General features: G+C 43.9%; 1 protein-coding gene across 4 annotated transcripts in view; it reads right to left on the reverse strand.

Moving 5' to 3' along the window:
- Nucleotides 1–8,805, reverse strand: part of LOC6504542 (acetylcholine receptor subunit alpha-type acr-16) — an 81,484-nt gene extending 72,679 nt beyond the window's left edge. For 2 of the 4 annotated variants that reach the window (XM_014904958.3, XM_014904954.3), the window contains exon 1: nucleotides 8,675–8,805. In XM_014904958.3, the coding sequence (XP_014760444.1) occupies nucleotides 8,675–8,741 (67 nt within the window). In that variant the 5' untranslated portion in view covers nucleotides 8,742–8,805. The remainder of the gene's footprint in view (nucleotides 1–8,674) is intronic. The other 2 variants (XM_014904957.3, XM_014904956.3) reach the window with 2 other exon arrangements.
- Between the last annotated feature and the right edge of the window lie 14,666 nt (nucleotides 8,806–23,471).

A 23,471-nucleotide genomic window follows, 5' to 3' on the forward strand; every position in this document is an offset into this window, starting at 1 on the left:
TACACTTGAGCTTTATTGCATACATTAAGGGGCCAAGGTGCGCCGCAGAGCAACACATGCATGCAACGCGTGCTAAGCTGGCGTGGGCGGGGACTTGGGAGGTTGGTTTTCACATCTATTTTCTTAATGGACATTGTCGTCTTCTATTGCCAGCTGGCTGCTTCCAAAAAACACAAGACGTTGCTAGGACCCACATATCTCGCCGGCGAAACTATAAATCAAGCCACAAATCCTGGCAACGGGCGCAAAATAATGCAATATATACTGATACGTACGAGGCAGGTTGTGGCCGGAAGACTAATGGCCAAAGTCAGGGATAGCTCGTTTGTTAGGAGATGAGACAGTTCGGATAGAAATAAGATGAAACGAAAGCACGGACAAATGACAAAGCAACAAATAATATGCAATGTATAGTAGTTTTCACAAATCCTGCTAGTTTGTTAAGTTCTGACACCACTGCGTATGAGTAATATTTTCTATGAAATAAATATTGCATGCAACTACCAACAGCTGGTGGAGTGCATTGAGACCTCCATTTTCACTTGCCACTTTCGGGATCATTATTTTCGGGGCCTGTGGGAGCCGCCCAAGCAGCTCCTCCCACGCCCATGCCCCTGGAGTAGCCCCTAACTAGTTGCCACATGAATGCCAAGTAGGTGAGGCGTTGCAGAGACAAAAGAGTTTTTGGAGGTTCGGCATTCCGGGCAGGAGCTCATTGTTTGGCACTTAGTCAGAAGGATGTCGGTGGCAGGGATGCCACGTCAATGTCGATTAGATGTTGATTCTCTAAGCTGCCGGCAATCCCCGCCTGACTAACGAGCGCCTGATGCGACAAGCACCATTTGGCTTTTAGTTTGGGTGGTTGGTGGGTGGAGCGGCTCTATGAGAGGATGGGTTGATGGGTGGATGGGTGGCTGGGTGGGCGATACACCTGCTATAACAACCTGAGGACACGGGCATCGGTGAGATGGCGTCGACATCCTTGACATGCTTGCGGGATGCCATGACAATTGTGCCACCAATCTCGACCTCTGTCTCTGTCCATATTTGCCCTGCACCCATGTTTGCACTTGAAAAAATTACACTACACTTCAGAAGGCCTAAGCAAACTCACTTTGGAGTAAAGTAGGTTAATGAAATTACCTGCAATGGAACTAAAAGCCTTTTGGTTTAAAAGTGGGTTTAAATATAAAAATGTATGATGGGTTAGAGGAGAAGACTCTTCTCCCAACTCTTCCAAGGTCTAGTCGAATTTTTATTGATTTCAATTAATACTTAATAAACTGATTTATTTCTTTTAGTGCAGGGAACATTTCCTAATTAAAACGATAGCGTTTTAGTGTCAATTAAAGGCCTGCGCCGAAAACACAGTAACGCACTTTATGGCTGCAGCTTGCATCTGTTGACAGCGGCTAATGGGAATGGAAAATGGCTTTTGGGCGCGTTTCCTCTCGTGTTCTCGGGTCCTGTCGCCAGCCCCCTGCCATCCCTGTTTCCGCTGCCGCTTCCCTCTGACAGAGTCCTGCAGACAGGAGTCGCATCAAAAATTCAACTGTCTGTCAATTATGAGTCCAAAAAGAAAATACACACTTGATGCTGTCTGGCAACAAACACACGCCGCAGCACAAAGACTGTTGTACATAATGGCTGATTGGTGTGTATATATTTAATATATATGTAAATATATATATATGGGAAAAAATCCATTGAATGAAACTCGTAGCGACTTGGACTTTGAGTGAAAGAGCCACGCACCCACGCACTCGCCTTCTCTCGCTCGCTTTTCCGCTCCGAGGAGTTTTCCGCTCTCCGATTTTCCGCTACTCTACTCTCTCGCTCTCGGTCTCTCGCTTCCTGCGCTTCCCGCTCACCATGTTTGCGGTTCCAGGACTTTGAGCAGAAAAAAGTATCGGGAACAAACATGCGCATCCCCGAATATCCTTGAAAGGCGAGTCTCAATTCCAGATTTTAATTCATTATGCGCCGAAATAACTCAACTCAATCCCGACTGGGCGAAGGGCGAAGGGTCTTCGAAAAGGGAATGGCCCAAAGACCGGGATTTCGGAACAGGAATTTCGGCCAGGACCAGAACTCACCTGACTGCCACTCCACCTTCAGCCAAACCCGAACCAGCGAACCACACCACCCCCATTCCGGGCTATCCCCTCGAAACCGAACAAAACCTCGGCACGCTCACGTTGTTAATGTCACCATGGAGACAGCAGCCCGAAACTGGGGATCCCGGGCGCCCTAGCGAGCGTAGGCTATGCAAATATCTCGACGCACAACAAAGTAAAATTCGCTGTGGGCCGGCTACCTCGCCATCAGGCCATCCGACTGCCCCCCGTGACCTCCCCATCGCACACAAGCCAGCTGAAATTTGCATGTTTTTCTTTCTGTTCTGTCTGTTTTCCCGGCAGAATCGGCTGCCAGCGCCGCTGGGCGGGCAACTAGAGAAGCCCAAAGCCGGAGCGGGAGTAGGAGCGGGAGCGGGAGCAGGAGCCTGAGCCAAGTCAGTCAATTGGGCCCCAAGTCCCCTGACCCACTCCGATATACATTCACATTCACTTTCATTTTGGCTGCCGTTACGCTACTGCTGCATACATTACGCCGTTCGACACTTGGAGAAAAAAAGGGCATTTATAAAATTCTAAAAAAGAAGGTTAAAAATAACTCATACTCAGCGTTGGCTGATTGATAGCAGAGAACTGCACGAATCACATTTTTTTTGTTCATACTCGAGTAATGATAGGTTACTCTGATTGATTTTAAAATTTGATTCATGTGAACAGAGCGATCCGAATGCTTCGTGTCAATGATTTGGAACAATTTTGAATCACTATCGCATCAATTGGGAATGATTTGTTTTGATTTGTTCAGAAGCAAAGCAATACCCGAAAATGATGTAAAATCATACACATATGATTGATTCTGATTCGCCTGCTGAGCTTAATGAGCTTTAATCTGGAGCCTTTTGAGGCTGTATCTGGAGCCTATATGAGGCTTAATATATTTATAAGGTTACGTGGAAATTTGGTTAAAAGCAACGCCATAAATAGGGTAATCAAAATTTGGTCAAGAGGATAATAAAATAATAAATAAATATTAAACAATTGGCTTTGTAACATAATCTTTCTCGGTGTGGAGCAACCTGACTTATAGCTATGCGCGTTTGAAAATGTCGCCAGTATGTTGGGCTGATTTTTAATTCCACCTTATTTCATTATTAATCAATTAATTTAAAACCATGTTTCGAGACTACCAAATCTTTAATTAAATCTTCATGCATTTTATTGTGAAGCATTGTGAAGAAATATTATGATAATATGAAACGTCATTATTTCGCTGAATCCCTGTCCCCTTAGTTGATAGAGAAGCTGAAATTCTGTCTATTCTATTTGTATATTAAAAAAATTAAAATAAACATTACTACAAGTCTCTGGTTTCAATCATACATTTTTACTCGAGTATACCTCAATGATTTAAATCATCTGCCTGGATCGTAGCCTACTTCAACAATCATTTTGTATCAAAGTCAGTCAATTATACCTGACGATTTTTTTGAAGCGATTTGATTCAAACCGAGCTAAACTATACGATACAAATCACATCAACTGATTTAAAGTTGACTTGTACTTGAATCGATTTGAAATGTTGTGACATATGATGTGATTTGATTTGATCTGTTTTTGTTAAAGATGATTTTATCATACTCAATCATACTCGTTGCAGTTCTCTGATTGATAGTCCATGTATTACACCTATTTTTAAACAACCTAAAATTCTGTTTCAAAAATATTGCTCATCCGCCTTGTTGGTTCTAGCGAAAAATCTGAATTATAATTTGTGACTAAATGAAAATGATGCAGAAAATTAATTTCACTTTCACAAAGTAAGCCATTCCGGCATTACTATTGTTTGGAAAATTAAATTCACGAAACATAGAAAATTACTCATCCGCAGCATTGGCTGCCACAAAAGGAACTGTGGCAGATTTCGCCCAGTGAAGTCACGGGGGCGTGAAAAAAGGGGCGCTGGAGCCCAGCGTGGTGCCTTCGGGTGGCCTGTTTGTAATTCGCTTTGCAGTCGCCATGGGCACAATTATTTTTTACCTTTTATGGGGCATCGGGCGCACGCCGCCACGGCCGCGGCCGCCATCCGCGCCGAAAAACTCTCTGGGCTTTCCTTTGCTCCACGGCGTTTTTTTGTTTTTTAAACGCTTTTAGTGCAGAAAAGTATCGGAGCGGCGAGGCATTCAAGTGTCTGGCAAACAGCCGTCGAAAACGCTCGCCAGTGATTTTAATTTCTCCAGAGTTCCCTCAACGTTGGAATAGATACACCCGAAAGATACTTTAGTTGCCCCTTTCCAGGCCTGACTACTCGGGGGCCCATTCACATCACCATTACACTTTTTTCTGCGAACGAACTACAAGTGCCATACAGTCCCAGGAACACTTATAAACCCTGCTCCAATATTCAAAACAAAATAATTCAATACAGTAATGGAAGGAATGTAACAATTCGTTTGAATTACAGGCATTCTACATGGAAATCAATAAAAGCTTTATTGACTCGGTTTATGGTAATTTTTCTGAGTACCTATTAATTGAGAGCGTAAAAAGTTGGGCGACTGAAAATACTCATGTCGTAAAAGGATCCGAGCCATAAACTATATTTACAACGTTAATCGCTGAAAATTTTCCCGTCTAATTTGAATATTATCCAGTGCGGGGAAACATAATACTCGAATACTCGAATACTGGCATGCCCCGCGTGCCGTGCTGATTGAAAGTGAGTAAGGAATTTTTCCGGAATCAAAAAGTCGTTGGAATCCAATACAAGGTCGTAAACTGAATGAAAACTCCCAAGTGGAAGCCGGGAGGTGAGCTAAGCTGAGGTGTGGCCCTCGTCCTTGTACTTATCCTTGCGCCAGAGTCCTCTCCTGTTACTTGTTTCTTTTTTATGACATTTTTAAGTAAGTCACCGCGCGCAGCTTGCAAGTCTCAAATCTCTCAGCCAGCCCTCGAACATATCCTTCCCCTATCCTTCCTTCCTTACTTTTTTTCCAACATTATTTCCCTGGCTCTTCCTTTCGTCGTCCTTTCGTCTTTTTTCTTTCTTGCTTTTGTAATTGAATGCGTTAAATTACAGCAAATTTATGCTTATCAACTTTTGTTTCTGCTCATCCCGCCCAGCCCCCTCCGCTCCGTCTTCCCCTAGTCTCTGCCTACGCCTCCGGAGGCCCACGAGTGCTGTTTACGGTTATTTAGGCGCAGGCACTAAGTTTCCTCCGCGCTCCTGAGCTTTTTTTACGAGGGGGGACGCCGGGATTGGCAGTATAAAAAATACTTATTTGCAAACTTTTGTGGCGGCATCGCTGACTCATTCAAGGATGACAATGGGGAGCAACTGGAACCTGAGGTGGAGATGCCACTCCCTTGAAGACGCCTACAGGTGCCCCAGGGGCGAGGTGGCTTAGGATTTGCAGGCAGACTAGAGCTGGCAGCGTGAGGCGGGCATGTAATTATATCCGATATAGAATCTAATATAGAACACTTCAAAATTGCCCTTCAGGTTCCAAAGTATCTGAAATCTGTCAGATACCACAATGATATATCGCTCACCTCTAAAGGAAAGCTGAAAGGAAACTCTAAGGGGAGCAAGGTTAGCTCGTCGGTGGCGCCACGGAAGTGCAGAGCGCGTAACTAAAACTTGTTTTCCTTGCCTTGCATCTTGCACTGCGCCTTTGTCCAGCTCCGGATCTGTCTAGGATAGATACGACCACGGCACGGCAACCTTGAAAGTTTCTCCTGCGAACAACCGGAGCCGGAAACTCTAACCGAACCCAAAGTCACAGTAAGAATCCGACTCAGAGGCAGAGTCGCTGGCAAAGGCACGGCCACATCCGCCGCCACAGCCGGAGTCTGGGTATGAGCTATCCGCTTTACCTGGAATCCTGAGGAGAGAGGAGCTGGCTGTGGCTTGAGGACAGGCCAAGTTTGAAAGTTGGCTTAGAAGAGAGCCAGCCAGCCAGGCAGCAACATGGCAATGGAATGGATGGCAGAAGTTTCCTCATTGCGGCAAGTTCTGCGCCAGTTCTCAGGATATTAACAAGGATATTAACAAATACATTGTGGCCGAAGTAATCCCACGACTTCTGCTCACCAGAATTGGGAATTCGCATTCAAATGGGAAATGGGTGGATGCCATCTGAAGGCGAAACAACAAATTAAAGCTGAAATGTCTGGCCCAGCTTTGGCCCGCAAATCCAATAGAAATTTATGTCATTTAAATGCACGAAAATGCGTAAAATGTCTTACAACAAAATATATGGCCGGCCCATATATAAACACGGGAGATTGGACCGACTCGGCCCCATGGAGCAGTGTCAAGGTGCTGCAGTCGGGATGGCAGATCGAATGGCAGGACGGTCGGGTGGACGGTCGGTCGGTCGCACAATTTATGCGTTTCCCCAACAAAACAACAAAGCCAGGCAGGCAATAACATTGAATGCTGAAAAATGGCGTCTTTTGGCAATTTCCAACTCCTGATTTTCCAATCAGTGCACACTCCGATATCAGCTTATTGAAAATATTTGTCTTTGGCCGAGCAATCTCGAGACGCAATCCCAATTCCCGGACTGCGAACTGCGAACTGCCTGCCAGCCAGCCGCCTGCCTGCCGTCTTCATTAGTCTCTGTCGGAAAATCTCAAAAGAAGCGCGAAATGGAAAGGGAAATGTGGCAAAGACTGAGGCAGGAGCAGAAACCAAAAAGCAAAAGTAAGGGGGAGAAATGGAAAGAAAATAAAGAAAAGCCGTAGAGCGCAGGTCGGGACAAAGTCAAAGATTTTCTTGTCAACTCCCCCAGCGACGCTTAAGTAATAACTTTTCAGCGCCAAAGACGACAATGGACCCCGGCCAGGACATTTGGCTGGGAAATAGTGGAAAGAGTCGGCATGATTTTGCGAAGAATTCTTGAAGATAATATGAGATCTTATAAGTCTTTAATAGGGTGATTTCTCTATCTCTATCTATCTTTCATAATTATAAGATTTATTTAATGTAATTATTATTATTAATATGAGGAATATTAATTAAATGAAGCTCCATCTTATGATCGAATTCTTGGAAGCAATTATAGCAAAAATTTTAAAGATCCCTTGAGAGACTTCATTTTGAAGAATAGCTTCTGATATATCCTTCGCGGATATCCTGCACTCTCAATGCAATCTTCATTTGGGGCATCGAGTACGCCGTGGCAGTGGCAACACTTGAAGCAAACAAAGTGAATTGAGTTGAATCGCGCCGACCCGACCCGTGGCTTGTTATTTTTGTCAACATCGGGGCACATGAGACTTCATCGGACCGGAGCGGCGTAAAAAGTGGAAAAAAAATAGTGGCACGGAACTTCTCAACTCTCGATGCAACTTAAAAAAGACAGATATTGTGTATAACGTTTTGGGGGCATTGTTGTTTTCCCTTTACTGCCGAACCGCCCCGCCTCTTCTCCCTTCACTTCGGGGATGTGAATTTTTCTGCGAGTTCTCGAGGCACTCCAGGGAGGAGACGGTGGCTGGATTTGAAGTGCGGCCTCCTGGGGACTGCTCCGCATGACAATTCTACGCTTTTTTTCTGTTTTACGTGAATATTTGTCTCATTGCTGTGCACCTCCCACGACTCCCAGACCTATGACTCCTTCCTCGCTCCCGCGACTGTCTCCATTCGACGTCTTTGTTTTTTAACTTTTTCCCGCTTTTCTGGCAATTGCGGAACTCAGCGAGCAGTGAAAACTAAAAATATGGCCAAGTTTGGCTCAGGGCGATCTCCATGTGAATTTATGGGCCGCTGCCTGGGAATTTCCTGCACAGACACACACTCCCACACACACAGAACACACACAGAAATCGTATAGAATAGACATGGCAGGATAACACATCCTTGTATGCGTGGGAGGGTAAGAGGTTTGGCTTTTACTTTTACATTTTCTTGGCCTGCTTAAAGCGCCGTGAAAACGCTCGCAAGGAAATTGAAAAATCGGATGCGGAATTGAATAATGTGTCGGCTGGGTGGCTGCAAGGACGGGCGATGGGCGATGGGCGATGGCTGCAAGGCCAGGCAGTGTCACCTTGCCGCAAGATTTATGCGCGGTGGCAGGTGGAAAGTGGTTGCGGGCTGGAGTTGGGGCTTCGAGCGAGTGGAAGGGATTTCGCATTTGAAATTGATAGTGCGACATAAGTGGGATTTGTTCGAGTTTCTGCTGCTCTCAGCGAAAGTCGGAAGCGCCGGAGCACTTGTTAACGCGAGTGTTAGTCTGTGGCAAGATGGGAGACGTTCAACAAATGGTGTTTCGAGGCAGTATATTCCAAATGTTTGCCTTTCATCTGTCACCCAAAGCCCATTTCTCCAAAATGTCCAAGTCGGGAATAGGTTACAGTAAGTGGAAGTAGGTATGATTCTATGAAAAATAAGTAATAACCTTGGAGGGCTCTAACCCTAACTCTTCTTAAACTTTATCCAGCACTTTAATATTTACAATTATTTAATTAGTGGCAACCTAAGCAAACCTGGCCCCCAAAAAACAGGACTCTTGGTGGCCAAGGTGAGGGCGGTGATGAAAGTCAAACAAATGGGGGGCGGGGTGTGAGTTCTGAGAATAGTTGTCGTGGGCACTCACCTTTAATTATCGCCAGAAAGATCAACAGGACAAACAGCGACAGCGACGCTGGCAGCGGGGAGTCCATGTCCTTGGCTTGTTTGTTTCGCGTGGCTCTCGGGTAGAATGGCTGCCCCGCCCCTCCTGCGCCCACCGCCTCCTCGCAAAGCTGACTTGTGGGTGGTGTTCCGCGGCTGCTCCTGCTCCTTCTGCTGGTTCTGCAAAGTGGCTGACAATCCTTGCCTTGTCACCTTGGCTAAATAGTTGGCCAGCGCTCCTGGTCGGGATTTCAAAGTAACGATGATTAGCACAAAAGACCGAGACAAAGCGGCGATTGGGTCAGGGTTCAGCGAAGCGTAAGCTGCGAGTGTCAACAATGCCTTCGGGTTCGGGGTATCCTTGCAGCTCGTCTCTCGCTGTAAGCTTAAACTATTTGCTTGCCGATATCTGGGAAACCGGGAGGGAACCTCTTAATTCTTCGCTCTCTCCGCGCTTTTATGAGGCGCCTTTGATTATTATTTTATTCTGCTATTTTTGAGCAAATATTTGGCACGCGTGCTCCCCAGCTCGCTGGCCTCGGATTTTCCTGCGGTTGTGGTTGTGGTCCTGGCGCAGCTTCCTCTTCCACTTTGGGGTTGCGTTGCAGATTTAATTTCCGGTCTTGCCTGGTCACAGATTCTCCTTTTTTCGTCCTGGAGTTTCTTCCCTTGGCTTCTATTTGACTAATTCTCTTTCGTTTGCTTTCGGGGCTTCTCTTTGCGTTTTTCCTTTTTTTTTCTATAATTTACATAATTTGCACTTTTTCTTCTTTGCTTATTTGTTTTTCTTGTTTTTTTTTCGGTTTGAATTATTTATTTTCAAAGCGTGAGAAACCTTAGGTATCAGTTGTTGCCTCTGATTTTTAGATGATAGTGATCAATATTTTGCTACTGCTTAGACTCGTTGTATTCTTCAGTTGTTGGTTCTTCGCTGAAAGAGAAAAAGTGTATTATTTAATAGAGTCACTTGAGCACATTTTCGTTAGATCCCCAGTCCATAATCTGCCTCGCTTTGAGGTCACTTTACACCCGAAATCTTTTTACAGTTTGCTCCTTTCATTCGAAATCCCCAGCCAGGACTTGGCCGCAAAGCAAAATACCACAAAAACAGACAGCATGGAAACCAAATCAAAGACCCGGAAATAGGATGAAAAAAGCTAAGTTAGCTTATGCTTAATTAAAAATAAACATGTATAACATTAACCCCAAAATACACCGGATGAGAAGTGGTGCAGCTGTGTCGTCACTTTAGACCACCGCCGCAGGACCACTCGATCCCGTCCCCGGCGAACCCCAGCGTTCGGCCATTGATTAGTTTTTGTTTTCGGTCAACAAACTTGAGTAAATTAAAACAATGAATTTGCGTAAAAACGAGAGGCGAACAAAAACGCAAGCGCACAAAAAAACGAAACCGATGGCGAAAAATAACAAAAGCAGGCGAGGCGCAAATTAAAACAGTGGCGGTGGCGGCGGCGGCGACGGAAGGGGCGGGCCATGGGCGGCGGGGACTGAAAAGGCGGGGCTGACTACTGGGCCGAGAAATGCAGTAATTGAAATACATGCGGCGGCGGCATCGAGGCTGCGAGTGGCGTGTGGCATGGCATGAGCTGCGATGCGCGATTCCACGAAACAACGGGATAATAGGAAAAGTCTATAGACTCTGGGTATCCTTTAAAGAGAAGGATGTACTAAAAGGATGATAACATAACGAGTTTCTAATTAAAATGAATTAAAGCTAAAAGAAAGAGATTTTAAAGAGAAGAGAATAACAAATACAATTATGGTTAGCTTTAAAACTTTAGTTTCCTTAAGCGGAACCCACTTTTCATCACCTGTTACATCGACCCCCGAAAACAGGATAACCTTTCGTCCTGCCAACTACTGGATGCAGACATCGTAGCATGCTTCCAGGCGCCGGCCATCAGTGCCGCAGAAAGCCACAATAATTTACACGTGCTCGATGGCCGCAGAGGGAGAACGATTGAGAGTGCGAAGGAGAGGCAGGATAGCAACGAAATGAGGTAGCGCAACCACATCATCTGGGATAAACTAAGTCCGGGGCTAGAAGGTTGAAAGGGCATTAATTATGATGGAAAATTAAAATATTCAACTTATTTGATTCCCCCGTGGTGGAGTAAAGAAAACGAGCCACTTTCTTGGCACGCCCCGAGGGGAGTATCCCCTCAGTCACTCTCTCTCTCTGTTTCTCGTCCTGGCTGGCATCCTTTGTCTATGGCTGCGTCAGCTGTTTGTGTAATTAGAGGTTTTATGAGTTATGTTGGGGTGCGTGTGTATCCCAAAAATGGGGAAAACCAGACCCAATTGGAGAAAGTGGTTTCAGTGGGGCAGGCTGGTGGGCTGGTGGGTCGGTGGGTCGGGCTAGGGTGGCCTGGCTCCCGTGCCCTTGTCGCGGTTAATTAATTTCAAGTTTAGTTTCACTTCGTTCCAATTTGGCGCTCTGCCGTTGCTGGCACTGTTTTTTGGCACAAAGCTGGCAGGTAAAAAGTTTCAAAGTCAATTTAATGCTTCGCCAATGATGAGAGGCAGCCGTCGTACACAATGAGCCTTGAAATTGAAAGAGTAAGAGTCCCCATCGCCCTCTTACCACGCCCCTTTGCCCTCAGACCCAAGGACTATCCACTCCATTTTCCCCATAAAGTTGCAACCGCTTAGGCGCGGCAAAAAAAAAAGTTGCCACCCGCAAAGGATCTGTGGCTTTAGTCGCGGCCTCCCTCGCACATCTGTTGGATGCATTTTTCAGCCTCAAATTACCTGCGGCCCCCAGTGCGGCACAAGTGGCCCAAGTATCCGCTTTGAGGTTTCAACTTTTGCGGTCGTCGGTTCATAATTGAACCCTTTGGTGGCCCACACACACTGAACACACAGAGTGGTCTATACACACCCCAGTGTAGGCTGCAAATCGCTGCACAAATTTGCTTTAGCTGCAAATTATGCTCAAGGGAATCCACTTAGCGGCTTAGTTGGTTCACAAAAAAAAGCAATTTTAAATTATATATGAAGCTCTTTCAAAGCCCTTCCTTTGTTACAGTATCACGTAGATATCACGAACACATATATCACTAACTAGCAGTACCCTGCCACGTTTCGCTGTGGCATATTGTTGTTGCACGCATAAAAAATAAGTCAAACAAAAAAGAATAATTTCTGCTTTGATGACAACTTTATAGTCATCATTTGGCATGCGCTCTAAAGCACTCTTAAACAACCTGACCAACGCATGATGTTCATGAAGCAGACACTGCAAGTCTTGAAGAATTGCTCGCTTCATTCCTGCATTGATCCCTAGGCGTCGATCAAGTTGTTCTTCCATGTTGCCCATGAAATATATTTGTAAAAATTTATTCTGTGTATCTTCGAAAGGTAGTAATGATCCAATTCGATGGTGAATCTGTCCTTGTATCTACAAAATAAAAACCAGATTCTTTAACTACATTATGTAAGTACAAAAATAAATACCTTAAATGTCGGATTAAAACCTCCTTCTTCGATAATGTCTGCCCCAAATGACGTCATTTGGAAACAACTATTGTATTTTCGAGTATTTGCAAGAAAGTGGCGTGATTCTTGTGTTTCGCCGCAAAGCAATGAATACAATGGCTCTTGTGGCGGAGTCAACACTGGCAATTTCACTTTACCATTAACGCAGCATAATCCAGGCGTTTCTCCGGAAAACTTTAATGCACCACAATACTCGCAAACAACGTCCATTTGCCCAATGCAAACGCTAGGATGCAAGCTGTAATCATTGCTGCAATCGTATCGAAACGCAGCTCGATTCAAATCAGCTAAATATCTGCGTCGCAAATTGAAATCTATTTGAGAAGCACGAAGTCGAGCCATACTATTGCGGCGCTGTTCACGTGCAATTTCTCGTTCTTCTTCAGTCCTTTCATATGCAATATTTTGTATTCTTCTTGCATTACGGCTTTGTCGGGAAAGATTCGACCGTCTTGGTCGCGGCATTATTAATTAAACTTCACTTCACTTCAATCCACTTGTTAATTATTTATTTAATAGAAATAGTTTTAATATTGATTTCAGCGCAACACAATCTTTTTGGTTCGTTGTTAAATTTGAGAGCCTGACTATAAATTTGACTTCGTTTGTAACTGACATTTTGACATTTGACATTTTCTTCTTAGCTGTCTGCCTAAATAAAAAAGTATGGGCCAGGGAGGAACGCTGTCGAACGGGACAAAAAGTATCCTATGTCCTTCTCCTGGCTCTAAGCTACCTCCCTACCAATTTTCACTCAAATCTGTTCTTCCGTTCTTGATTTATAAGTGGTGTAACATAAAACACGATGTTCTTTTATATATCACTAATTGCTCCTATTGAATCCGGTGTGAAAATTCAAACTTTGATTCAGAATGTTCGTTATGCTGGCTAATCAAGCGACTAAGTGCGACTCAAAAGCCAATCAAAGCAAAACTGCATGTTAAATGAGCTTTCAGCCATAGAATTTAGAGTGTTTTCGATATTACAACGCAGAGTGACAGACTGGGAGACTGGCGGAGTGGCAGAATGGCAGCGTGGCAGAATGACAGACGCACTCAGGCACCTCGGTTCGCTTTTTGGCCTTTGGCCTGCACTCCTGTACTACTGCACTCCTCCATTCATTCACTTCTTCATTCATTCAACAGCCAACATTGCGATAAACATACAAGCCAGGCTCTTGTGTTTGTGCCAGCACGCTGTACACACACGCTGGCAAATATTGCCATTGAAGGAACGTCAAAAGTCATTTTGGCAAAATACTCTCGTTCTGCTGCATACTTTTGTGCGCCGGCTGACGAGTGAGGTTATTGGTGGCTCCTCGTCCTTTGAGAGCTCTGTGGTGGCTGGATTGGCCAAAGCCAAAACAACAAGTGCTATGTAATTACAACAACAACAAGAACAGCAAAAACAGTACAAACAACAACAAGGGAAATGCAAAAAGCGGAACTGAAGGAGAGAGCGAACTGCAGAGGAAACGAATGAAGGAAGCTTATTTATTGTTTTCCTCTCTAAAGATGGGTTAGTGCGGTAGCTATAATTGTGGCTTAGTAGATATAATATTAAAATATATACTAAGATAAGTATATTATCCATGTTTTAATATCCTTTCCAGCTCATAAAACAAACAAATATTCGAAAGTTAAGCGATATATAGCTTCTATGACCTTCGAACTCATCTCCAGCCGCCTGTTGCCCGCCAACTGGGTCAGACCTCGCATCGATAATGATGCTGTCGATTGTGATATGGAAGCGGATGCGGATGACAACGATTTTGATGAGAAGTTGCGGGAGACAGGGCGGAGCTGCGACCCGGTTGGATCGGATGACGACGATGATGACGGGCTGACGATGCTGACATTATAAACAATTTCGCAGCCATTGGCGCAGTTTAATTAAAACGTCGACCAAAAATATTCAACGATAATCTATTGCAGTCCAGACCCTTCTGGGGAGAGCCGGATGGGGAAGGATATGCAGGCGAGTTAATTTCATGGCGCAAAAAGGAAATGGCACAGCAAACAAAGACAAAGACAATGGCCACGGCCAGAAGAGCACAACACCAACTGTGCCAGCAACTGTGCCAGGACACCCACACAGAGGGGCCGTGGGAAAAGGGATACAAAGAACGGGCTGGGGGTTGGTTGCTGAGACAGAAATTAAATTGGAAATGTTGTACTACGTGCAGCAGACAGGCTAAAAGGAAATACACCAAAGGCAACCTGCAATCCAAAAATAAGGCTGCATGCGAGTGCCTGCGAGTTTGTGTGCCAGTGTCTGTGTCCCAGTCTGTGTATCTGTGTGAGGGCAACAACAAGTGGCCAGGACACTGGGAGCGGAAGCTGTTGCTGAGGCTGCTGCTGCAGGATGCAGGACCCTGTGTTATTATACAAATGGAGGCGGCCTCTTATAAGTTGGAAATTGTCTCAGATTTAGCAGGAAGAAAAACGAGGAAAAAACTGAGAAGCATCATGAGCAGGAGCAGGAGTAGAAGCAGGAAAGCGGAAGGAGCAAAGCCAAAGCAAGACAGGGTAACTATAACGATGGGCGGATGCTCTGCCACAGAACACCATTGGATAGAATTTAATAAACAATAAATCTGTGAACTAATCCCAACTCCGTTCAATGGCGCAGTACTCCTGCAAAGGAGCCTTGAATGTAAATATACATTCCTGATCCGCTTGCCAGGACTTATCCCCTCGCTTCCCAAACTCCACTACGAAGTTGTGCAACTTTGTGCCGGTATGGTGTAGGGTACATCCCATCTTTTAAGGCAACCGACAAGACAAAGACATGGACAGCGGATGTAGATCCGGATCTGGCGAGAGGAGCCACGGGATCAGAAGCAGCACAAGGAAAAGGAGCCACTGCACACTGAGGCAACATTATTTAGGTTTAATCAGCAAAGCAGATTTGCATACGACAGTTGGGCTGCAATGAAATAAACCAACTGGAATTCAAAAGAGACTGTCCACAGATATCCATCCATCGAGTGCTCCGGACTATGGACTATGGGCTAGGGACTCTGGGCTCTGGATACTGGACCGAAAACGGAAAACACATCAAACAAATGGTGGTGAAGCGGGAAGGGCGACAGGGAAAAGCTATTATAAGTCGTTGACAACTGGGGAAATGAACATTTCAGCCGAAATGTCAAACTCTGCTTAAAATCCTTCGCTGAATTCCTCCCAGCTTCAATGTTTGATGCATTCCGATAGAAATTTCCTGAACCTCGTATCTCTATCTCTTATTACGTTGAAAATGAATTCCCTTGTGCAAAAACACACACTCGACTCCAGTAAATATTTAAGTGAAAAACTCGTTGAATTTTTAATTGGTGCTGAGCCAGTGCATTTCAATTCGTAATTTGTTTCATCTACATCTACTTTTTTTCTAGCGAATGCCAATTCTCGGGTCATGCTCTCCGTCCTCCACGTCCTGGCATTTAAATCAAATTAAGCAACTTTTGGCCGCTGCACTGCGACACCACTCTGCGGAATGACAACGAAAAAACTAGCAAAGCGAGTTTTTAAAAACACTATAAAATTCATCGTGTTCCGCATCGCTTCTAAAGGGGAAAAAAATAGTACGTTGTATGTTACATGTTACACGTAAATAAAACACATTTTCCGGTTTACCAAAATGTATTGCGGCAATCGCAATATGGCCGAGAGTAACTATTGCCAGTAAAAATGCTGCAGCTAGTCAGAAAATTTCAAAAACGTCTTTATGCCACACAGCCCCCCTGACACACACACACACACAATTCCATTCATACCCCCTCTACCCATCCAACTTTGGAGGGCACAACTCTACCCTCTGATGCGAAATTGCTTTCGGTGATTTTTATTGGATTTTCGTGTGTAATATGAAATTCATAACAAGCAACGAATGGTCAGCATCAACTACGATTTCTCCAACTCCGATTGCGTTGGCGACGATTTTCAGTTTTTCGTCCTTGCTGCCTTGCTGCCTTGCCGCCTGGATGTCATTTTAAATTTTCCAGCCAGTTTCCTTCTTTTTTCCCCTTTTTTGTGAGAAGCAACGAGTTCGCTGAGCTCGACACTATTTGATTGCTGGCTGGCCGACGCGTCAGCTCGACAACTTGCCCTAACAAATTTACAAACTCGGGCATATGAATGAACTCTTTTAGTTTGTTGGCGGAAAGTAATAGTAAGTTTAAAATCCCATTTAAAGTTCTTGATTAAAAAAATACTATATTTAAATACATATTTATAAGCAAAAGCAACCCCAGAGATGGCTTATTTGAAAGAGTTTGAATATTAAGTATACGCCTGGTGTGACAAATCAATCAAACTTTTCCTATCAGACGATACTTAATTTAAACTTTGGAACAAATGCGCCTGAAAGTAATAGTCAGTTAACCGGTAATTCAAGAGGTCTCCTATTTGTATGATTATAAACATTAAGTATACGCCTGGTATGACACAAATTTAATTTAATTTATTAAACTCTACCTCTAGTTATACTATTAATTATAAAAAAAGTAAAAATATACTATATTAAAATATAAGCAATTGGGAATAGATCGCCTATTGGTATGACATAGAATATTAAGTATACGCCTTGTAGGGCGAATGCAATCAACAAACTAATCAATTCAATAAATATGATATTTAAATCATGAACCAGTCCTAATTTTAAGCCCTCATTCAAGGCAAGAGTATTCTCAATTGGCCCTGAATCTGGCTTAGAATCAGGCATTCCTCTGAAATTACGATCAAACTGTGTAAAATTCATATCTGGGCGAGCTTGAAGTGACTAACTCCAGCCAGCAAGTCAGAAAATTGTGTGGAAATTAAATTTCTGCATTTGCTAATTCGCTGCATTTACAGTTTCATTCCATTCCGTTTCGTTTCTCTCGGAAATTGTTACCCCAATTCCACTTACCCAGCAATGTTGTAGAGTTGAAGCTGAAAGTTGCTGTTGTCGTAGAAGTTGCTGTTGCTCCTGCTGCTACTGCTGCTGCTGCGGTTGTTGTTGGTCTTTCGGTTGATTTAGTTGTTGTTTTTGCTTTTTTTGTTATAGTTGATGTTGTTGTTAAGTTGTCTATTGGTCGTTGTTGTTGTTGTTGTGGTAACTGTAGCTCCAAACAGTCGGCAACCTTTTCGTTTTGGAACAAATGGAACAAACTCAACAAAAATGTTGATGAATGTTCCATAATTAACAGGAAGATTTAATATAGTTAGCTCTCTGTTTGTTGCCTTCCCCGTGTCTTCGTGTTAAGCGATTGTTCGGTATAGTTATTGAGATATTGTACTGCCTCTGGCTAAGAGCTATTTTATTTGGATTCTTTAGGCGAGTGCATTTAATTTCGGGCATTTAGATAGTCAGGATTGTTGTTGCAGAACTGGTGGCGGTGGTGGTGGTGGTGTTGGTTGTGGTGGTGGCTGCTCTTGCAGTCGATGATGAGCTGATGGCAGTTGCAAATTGATGATGGAATTGCTTGATTGGTTGCTTACTGGACTGATTGATGAATTGATTCTGGGTATTGAGTTTGAATTTAGCTGGCATGTTGTTGCTTATTTTCATTCGTTCAGCAGATGCAAAGATATAGATACAGATGCAGATACGTGTGCAGATGCAGAGACATGGATGCGATAGTAGAGTAGAGATACGGATGAGTTTGATTTCTATTTAGATTGAGCGAGAATCATTACTTTAAGCTTTTGTTTAATATCATATTCTATTATATTCTTTTCTTTAATGCAACGAACACATTTTTCTTGTGGTTTCTGTTGTTATTTGTTTTTGGTTTTTGTTTTTTTTCTGGTTTTTTAAAATTGTATTTTTATTGATTTTTGTTTAATATTTGCATTCGGGTTTTTTATTTAATATTTACATGTTGCCTTTATGTGGTGAGTATAACGAAAAAACGTTTATTTAAATTGGATTTTTTATCTGTATGCCGGGGCGGAAAGAGATAGAAGAGAGAGAGACGAGAAAGAGATAGAGATGTGAATATTTACGTAGTTAAATGTTTATTGATATTTGCTATGAGTCGGATGGGGAGTCGGATGCAGTTTTGTTTCATTCACTTCTCTATCGAGTCCATCAATCTGCGAACCAATGCCCACGCTCTCGAATGCCCCAGTCTCGAAATTTGATCGATTTCCCCTCCAGTTGGCCAATACAATGGGGAACTTAATCAGCATTCGGCCCGATAGCTGATGGCCTGGATGGGGGGCCAGAAACACATGGGCCTGTTGCCTGTTGCACGATGGCCTAATAGGGGGGCACCAGCTAAATGGCAGGATGGCCAGCGAGTGAAGAAATTATGACTCTAAATGCTTTTCCCCCCCATTCCCACGGATTGCGCCACTCCAAACTGTCACAGGCCATAAAAATTCAATTCAGAACTGAAGAAATAACAATTGCCTCGGTCACGCCCCCTTGTCCAATCATGGCCAGGCACTGGCACTCCCCTATACGATATATATTTATACGTACTATATAGCATAGCATTCCCATTCATACGGCATCCATCCCATACCATTTCAAACGCCCATCACGTGCCAAAATTTACGGTCAAAGTTTCGAGGGTCGCAACACTCGCAAAACTGTTGCGACTGCCAACTAAACATTAGTTTAATGTGAGTATCTTCCGGGCCCGCTTGCTCCTTGTCCCAGGACATCTGGACACCACCCCTTCCCCCCTTTACCTCTTCCGCTACCCGTCGATAACTATAAGTACTCGTGTTTGGATAGTTGAGCGCCCAAAGTTTGACAAAAGTCACTTAAAGCCGCCACAGCAGCCATTTCGAATATCCGTTATGAGAGCACAGGCGAAACTGAAAAAAAATCAAAGAGGAAAAAGAAAAAATATTAAGGAACAAAAAGAAATGAAAAGAACGGAAAGGAAGGCAACTGAAAAGATAGAACGGAGGCTGGGAAATGGTAAAAAAGGACGATTGAAAGAGTATCGAAGAGTTTGCACTGAAGCTACTCGAATGAGGAGTGTCCCTTGAGAGAGTTTCTAAGTAAAAGTTTGTTTTCTTTTTACTTTTCCCATAAATCAATCAGTTATAGATAGTCTGGAAATTAGATAACCTTAGTTTTGAAAGAATGAGATCCATATATGGCCCTTAGATGGAAGTTTAAGCCCCCTTTCTGGCCCTTCTTTAAACTGATTGTTAAATTACCTTGTCTTTGTTCAAAGAATCAACTCGAAACTGACCTGTAATCCCAGTTAACCGTTTTACTTTCCCCACTCTCCCCTCCTGTCCCTCCTGTCATAAAGTGCACCTCCGAGCTCCGAATCGTTCAGGGCGACTTCCATCAACTTAATCTACCCGAATAATACCCTGGGGACGGGGGACTGCTGAAAATGATAAAAAGAGTTGAGCCACTGACCGAGAGACACCCGAAAAAAAAGCAACTCCAGTTACTCAGCTAGTTGGGCCTTTGTTGTTGGTTATCCTGCCTGTGTTGTTGTTGCTGTTGCTGTTTCGGTTTCTGTTGCCGTCGTGTTATTGTGTTTGTTGTTGATGCTTTTTTCCCTGTTGTTGGTAGACAACGTTGTTATTTATGACAATTTCATTGTCTTGTCCACTTGCTGCCCTTTTTATTTCCGTCTTTGCCTTTTGCTTATTTACTACCACACACCCACACCCTCATAAGCACCCAGACACAGGCACACACACACACACAGACACAAAGCTCTCAGATAGATGGCAGGAGCGAGCGTGCTTTTGTGTAGCATACTTTTGTGCGCGCGGCGTTATCAAACGTTTTCCGCGCTGTTACTCCTAGGATTCGGTGTATTTTTTGTGCCTGCACCCCGCCATCACTGGACTAGGACATCTTTTTAAACAGCTCTATCCGTGTGTCCTGTGTATCCTGTATGCATGTGTCTGTGCGAGTGTCTGTGGCTGTGTCTGTGTCTGTGTCTGTGCGTAAGGCCTGTTATCAGTGGCTCGGAACTCATCGGGCCCATTGATGGAAAGTTTGAGTGAGTTTCGGCAAACTCGGTTTGAGCCAAAGTGGCAAAGAGAGAGAGAGAGAGAGAGTTGGACTTGGAAAAGGACTCGGCCAACTCGACTTCTGTTTACACTTGGAAGAGCATGCCGCGGAGAGGCAAGGAGCCAACGGAGTCCTGCCAATTGTTGCGAGCCTTGTGTACCGAGGACCCTTTGTTGTTGTGGGAGAAAGCTTGCTGAAAACCCTGGCCGACAAACACACCCGCTCACCCGCCCCAGCACCCCTACCAGCACACACACACACACACAGATATTTATGTATAACCAATTCGTGTACTTTTTTTTCGGCAGCAGCATTTGTTCAAAAATTTATGAAGCTTCTGCTCGGGCAAAAGTGGCTTAGGAATTTATTTAATTAACCCCAGACTGCCAAGAAGCAGAGCAACCACGGCAACGGCACATCCAACTTTCCCCCTTTCATTTTTTGTTGGTGTGTATGTGAGTGTGTGTGTGATAGCAAAATTGTCCTTTAAGTGTTTTATGAGTGGGGCATGATTTGAAATGATTTCTATTCCTGTGCTGTGTCTCTGCCTATTTTTTCTCGTTTTTGTTGCGTTTGTTGTTGTTATGTGCTCCAATTCCCCCACAAACACACATGCACACTTTTTAAAAAACACGTGGATGTGAGGTCCTTGTGTATACGCAAACCAAACAATAGATGGCGAAAAAAAGGGCAAAAAAAGGACGAGGGAAGAGCAAAACACAGTCGGGCAAGAAGCAGAAATAAACTTGCAACTTGTTTGCGCTTTCCATCCTGATCGTTGTCCTGACTGTTGTTGTTTCTGGCCGGGATGCCTGCTGATTAGAAATGCTTTTGATGTAAAACGTATGATGAAAATACGTTAACCAAGCGCAACGAGTCCTGCGGCTTTGCCGCTGCGGCAAGTGCAGTTGTTAGTGCCGTGCAACCTGATTCCAGGATAATGAGCAATTAAGAAACTTTCCGCCTTTGTTTGCCAATTGAAACTTGGACATTGGATTGCAACTTTTTAGATCCACACAGATAGGGCGAGAGACACTTTCCCTTCTAATTTAGAAATCAAAACGAATAAAGGGCTTCTCCGAAAAATATAGCTATAATTAAAACTTTATAAGCAACACACTAGGCCCTCCAGGAATCAGGATATGGCTCGCTCCAGGATCCTGCTTTAATTTCCCCCGACACATTCTGGAGTATATACAGTTACAATTTAAACTTTACACCTTCAGGTGTTTTCCTGGCTTCCATAAACTATTTGCTGACCGCATAACAATTCCGACGTTTATTAATTGCTCCTTCCTCACATTTCAACGTTATTAAAACGGAAAAAAAGCAGAAAAGTTTATGGGGATAATTTTCCGTTTTATGCATAGTAACTTTTCTTTTAAGGATCAGAGCCGAGAAAGGTTATCCTGCTCCTGCTCCTGCTGCTGTGGTGGCGTGTTGGTACTTTATGCATTCCCTCATGGCTTCGTGTAGCTTCTATTTTTTTTCTGCGATTCCCATGAGACTTTGAGCATGGCCTTCACCCCTGACCCCTCCACTGCCTACTGGTAGTGGGAGTACTGGGAGTGGGAGCCCCCCTCTGTTTCGTCCTTTCAAGTCCTTTGCATGTGTTAAACCAAAAAGTTGTAAATCTTCCAACTAAAATAGTGCAACAAAGTCGCGCTTTCATATGATGAACATAAAAGAGTAAGCAACACAAAAAACAAAAGGACGGAGGAGGACTCAACTCACACATGCACATACAGACAAAGGACAAAGGACGAAGAGCGAGCGGGAGAGAGCTGGGTGACAGAGAGATGGGTAACGGTTAAGTTAGTGCCGGGGCCAAAAGCGCCGAGCTCGACAGAATTCCATGCTGGCGACGAAGATGTTGTTAAAATAAAATAGAAACGAAGGCAAACGCAGGACTGGCAATAAAAAGTGCGTAAGGAGAAAAATAGAAAATGACAGAGGGCCAAGTGGGTGGTGGAGTGGTGGAGTGGTGGAGCGAGGGTGGTGGCGGGGCAACGATGACGATGTCGAAATTAATACGAAGGAATCACATTAAAACTTCCAGAAGGAGCAAGGCGGACAAGCAGCAAGGACTTCAGTGTGGAGCTGAAGCTCTCGTCTGGAGAAGCTTTCGGTTGGGTTAAAGACGAAACATATTGTGCGTAGACGGCAGCAAAAAAGGACGAACAGGACGACCCACCAATACACACTCACACACACAAAATACCAATACAAACACAGACAACGTGTTTAGGTTTAAGTGTTTTGCTGCAGGTTGATGACGGGGGTTGTATTCGGGATTTTGGATTCTCGCAGACAGATAGACACCCACACCCACACACACATACACGATACGCACACCCACCCACGTGTATACACACGCAAAGTGGAGCGATTTCGACAACTCCATTCGCATTTATATTTGGACTCGTATGGGTGTAGGTGTGTGTGTGTTTGTGTTTGTGTGGAATATTTAGAATAAAGGTATACTCACACATGCAAGCACCTAACTTTTCGCATTCAGGGCTCTTTATTGTGTCTCTTGAAGCGCTATTGGAGGGATTCTCCACTCGATAAGGATAATCACTCGTAAATAATTCAAACTTTGCGCATAAAAACAATCCCAAAGGAATGAGCTCTATTCGACTAAATTGATTAATCAAACTCCATTTTTTATTAATTGCCCGTTTTGTTTATTAATCCATTAAGCAATTTTAATATTTGCCCACTGCCCCGAGCCACTCTCAAACACAATGAAACACAAACTTAAACCAAATATTTATGTGGCCTGAAGCCCAAATGAAAAAAAATGGCAAAAAAACAACTTCAAACACAATAATTTCAATTTCGCAAATATCATAAAATAATAGTCATTTTCGGAGAATTATTATGTCGCTTTGTGAATAAACAAACGTATTCAAAGTCGGATGAAATACGGAAATGGAAGGACACACAAATCAAATTCAAAATACAAACTCTGAGGTAATAAATTCAATATTCCGACTATTTGCTGTTGGGACATGCAGATTAGGCCAAAAAGAGTCCTACATTTTATTTTCCATCTACCATTTGTTTGCCTTAATAAGCTCCCTTCGGCACCTTTATTCTGGGACCTTTAACAGGCTTAAAGCCTCCGAAGTCCTCGCCGCTCACTTTGCCCCGCTTGGGATGTCATTCGAGCTCCATCCGTCGTCTCATGTTCCCGGGCTTTCATGTCCTTCGGTCCTCGGACTGCCCGCATCCCTCTCATCGCCCCGTCAAACTATCGATGGGCTGCGGCCCAATTT

This window comes from Drosophila ananassae, chromosome 3R (genome assembly GCF_017639315.1).
Source record: "Drosophila ananassae strain 14024-0371.13 chromosome 3R, ASM1763931v2, whole genome shotgun sequence".
NCBI lineage: Eukaryota > Metazoa > Arthropoda > Insecta > Diptera > Drosophilidae > Drosophila > Drosophila ananassae.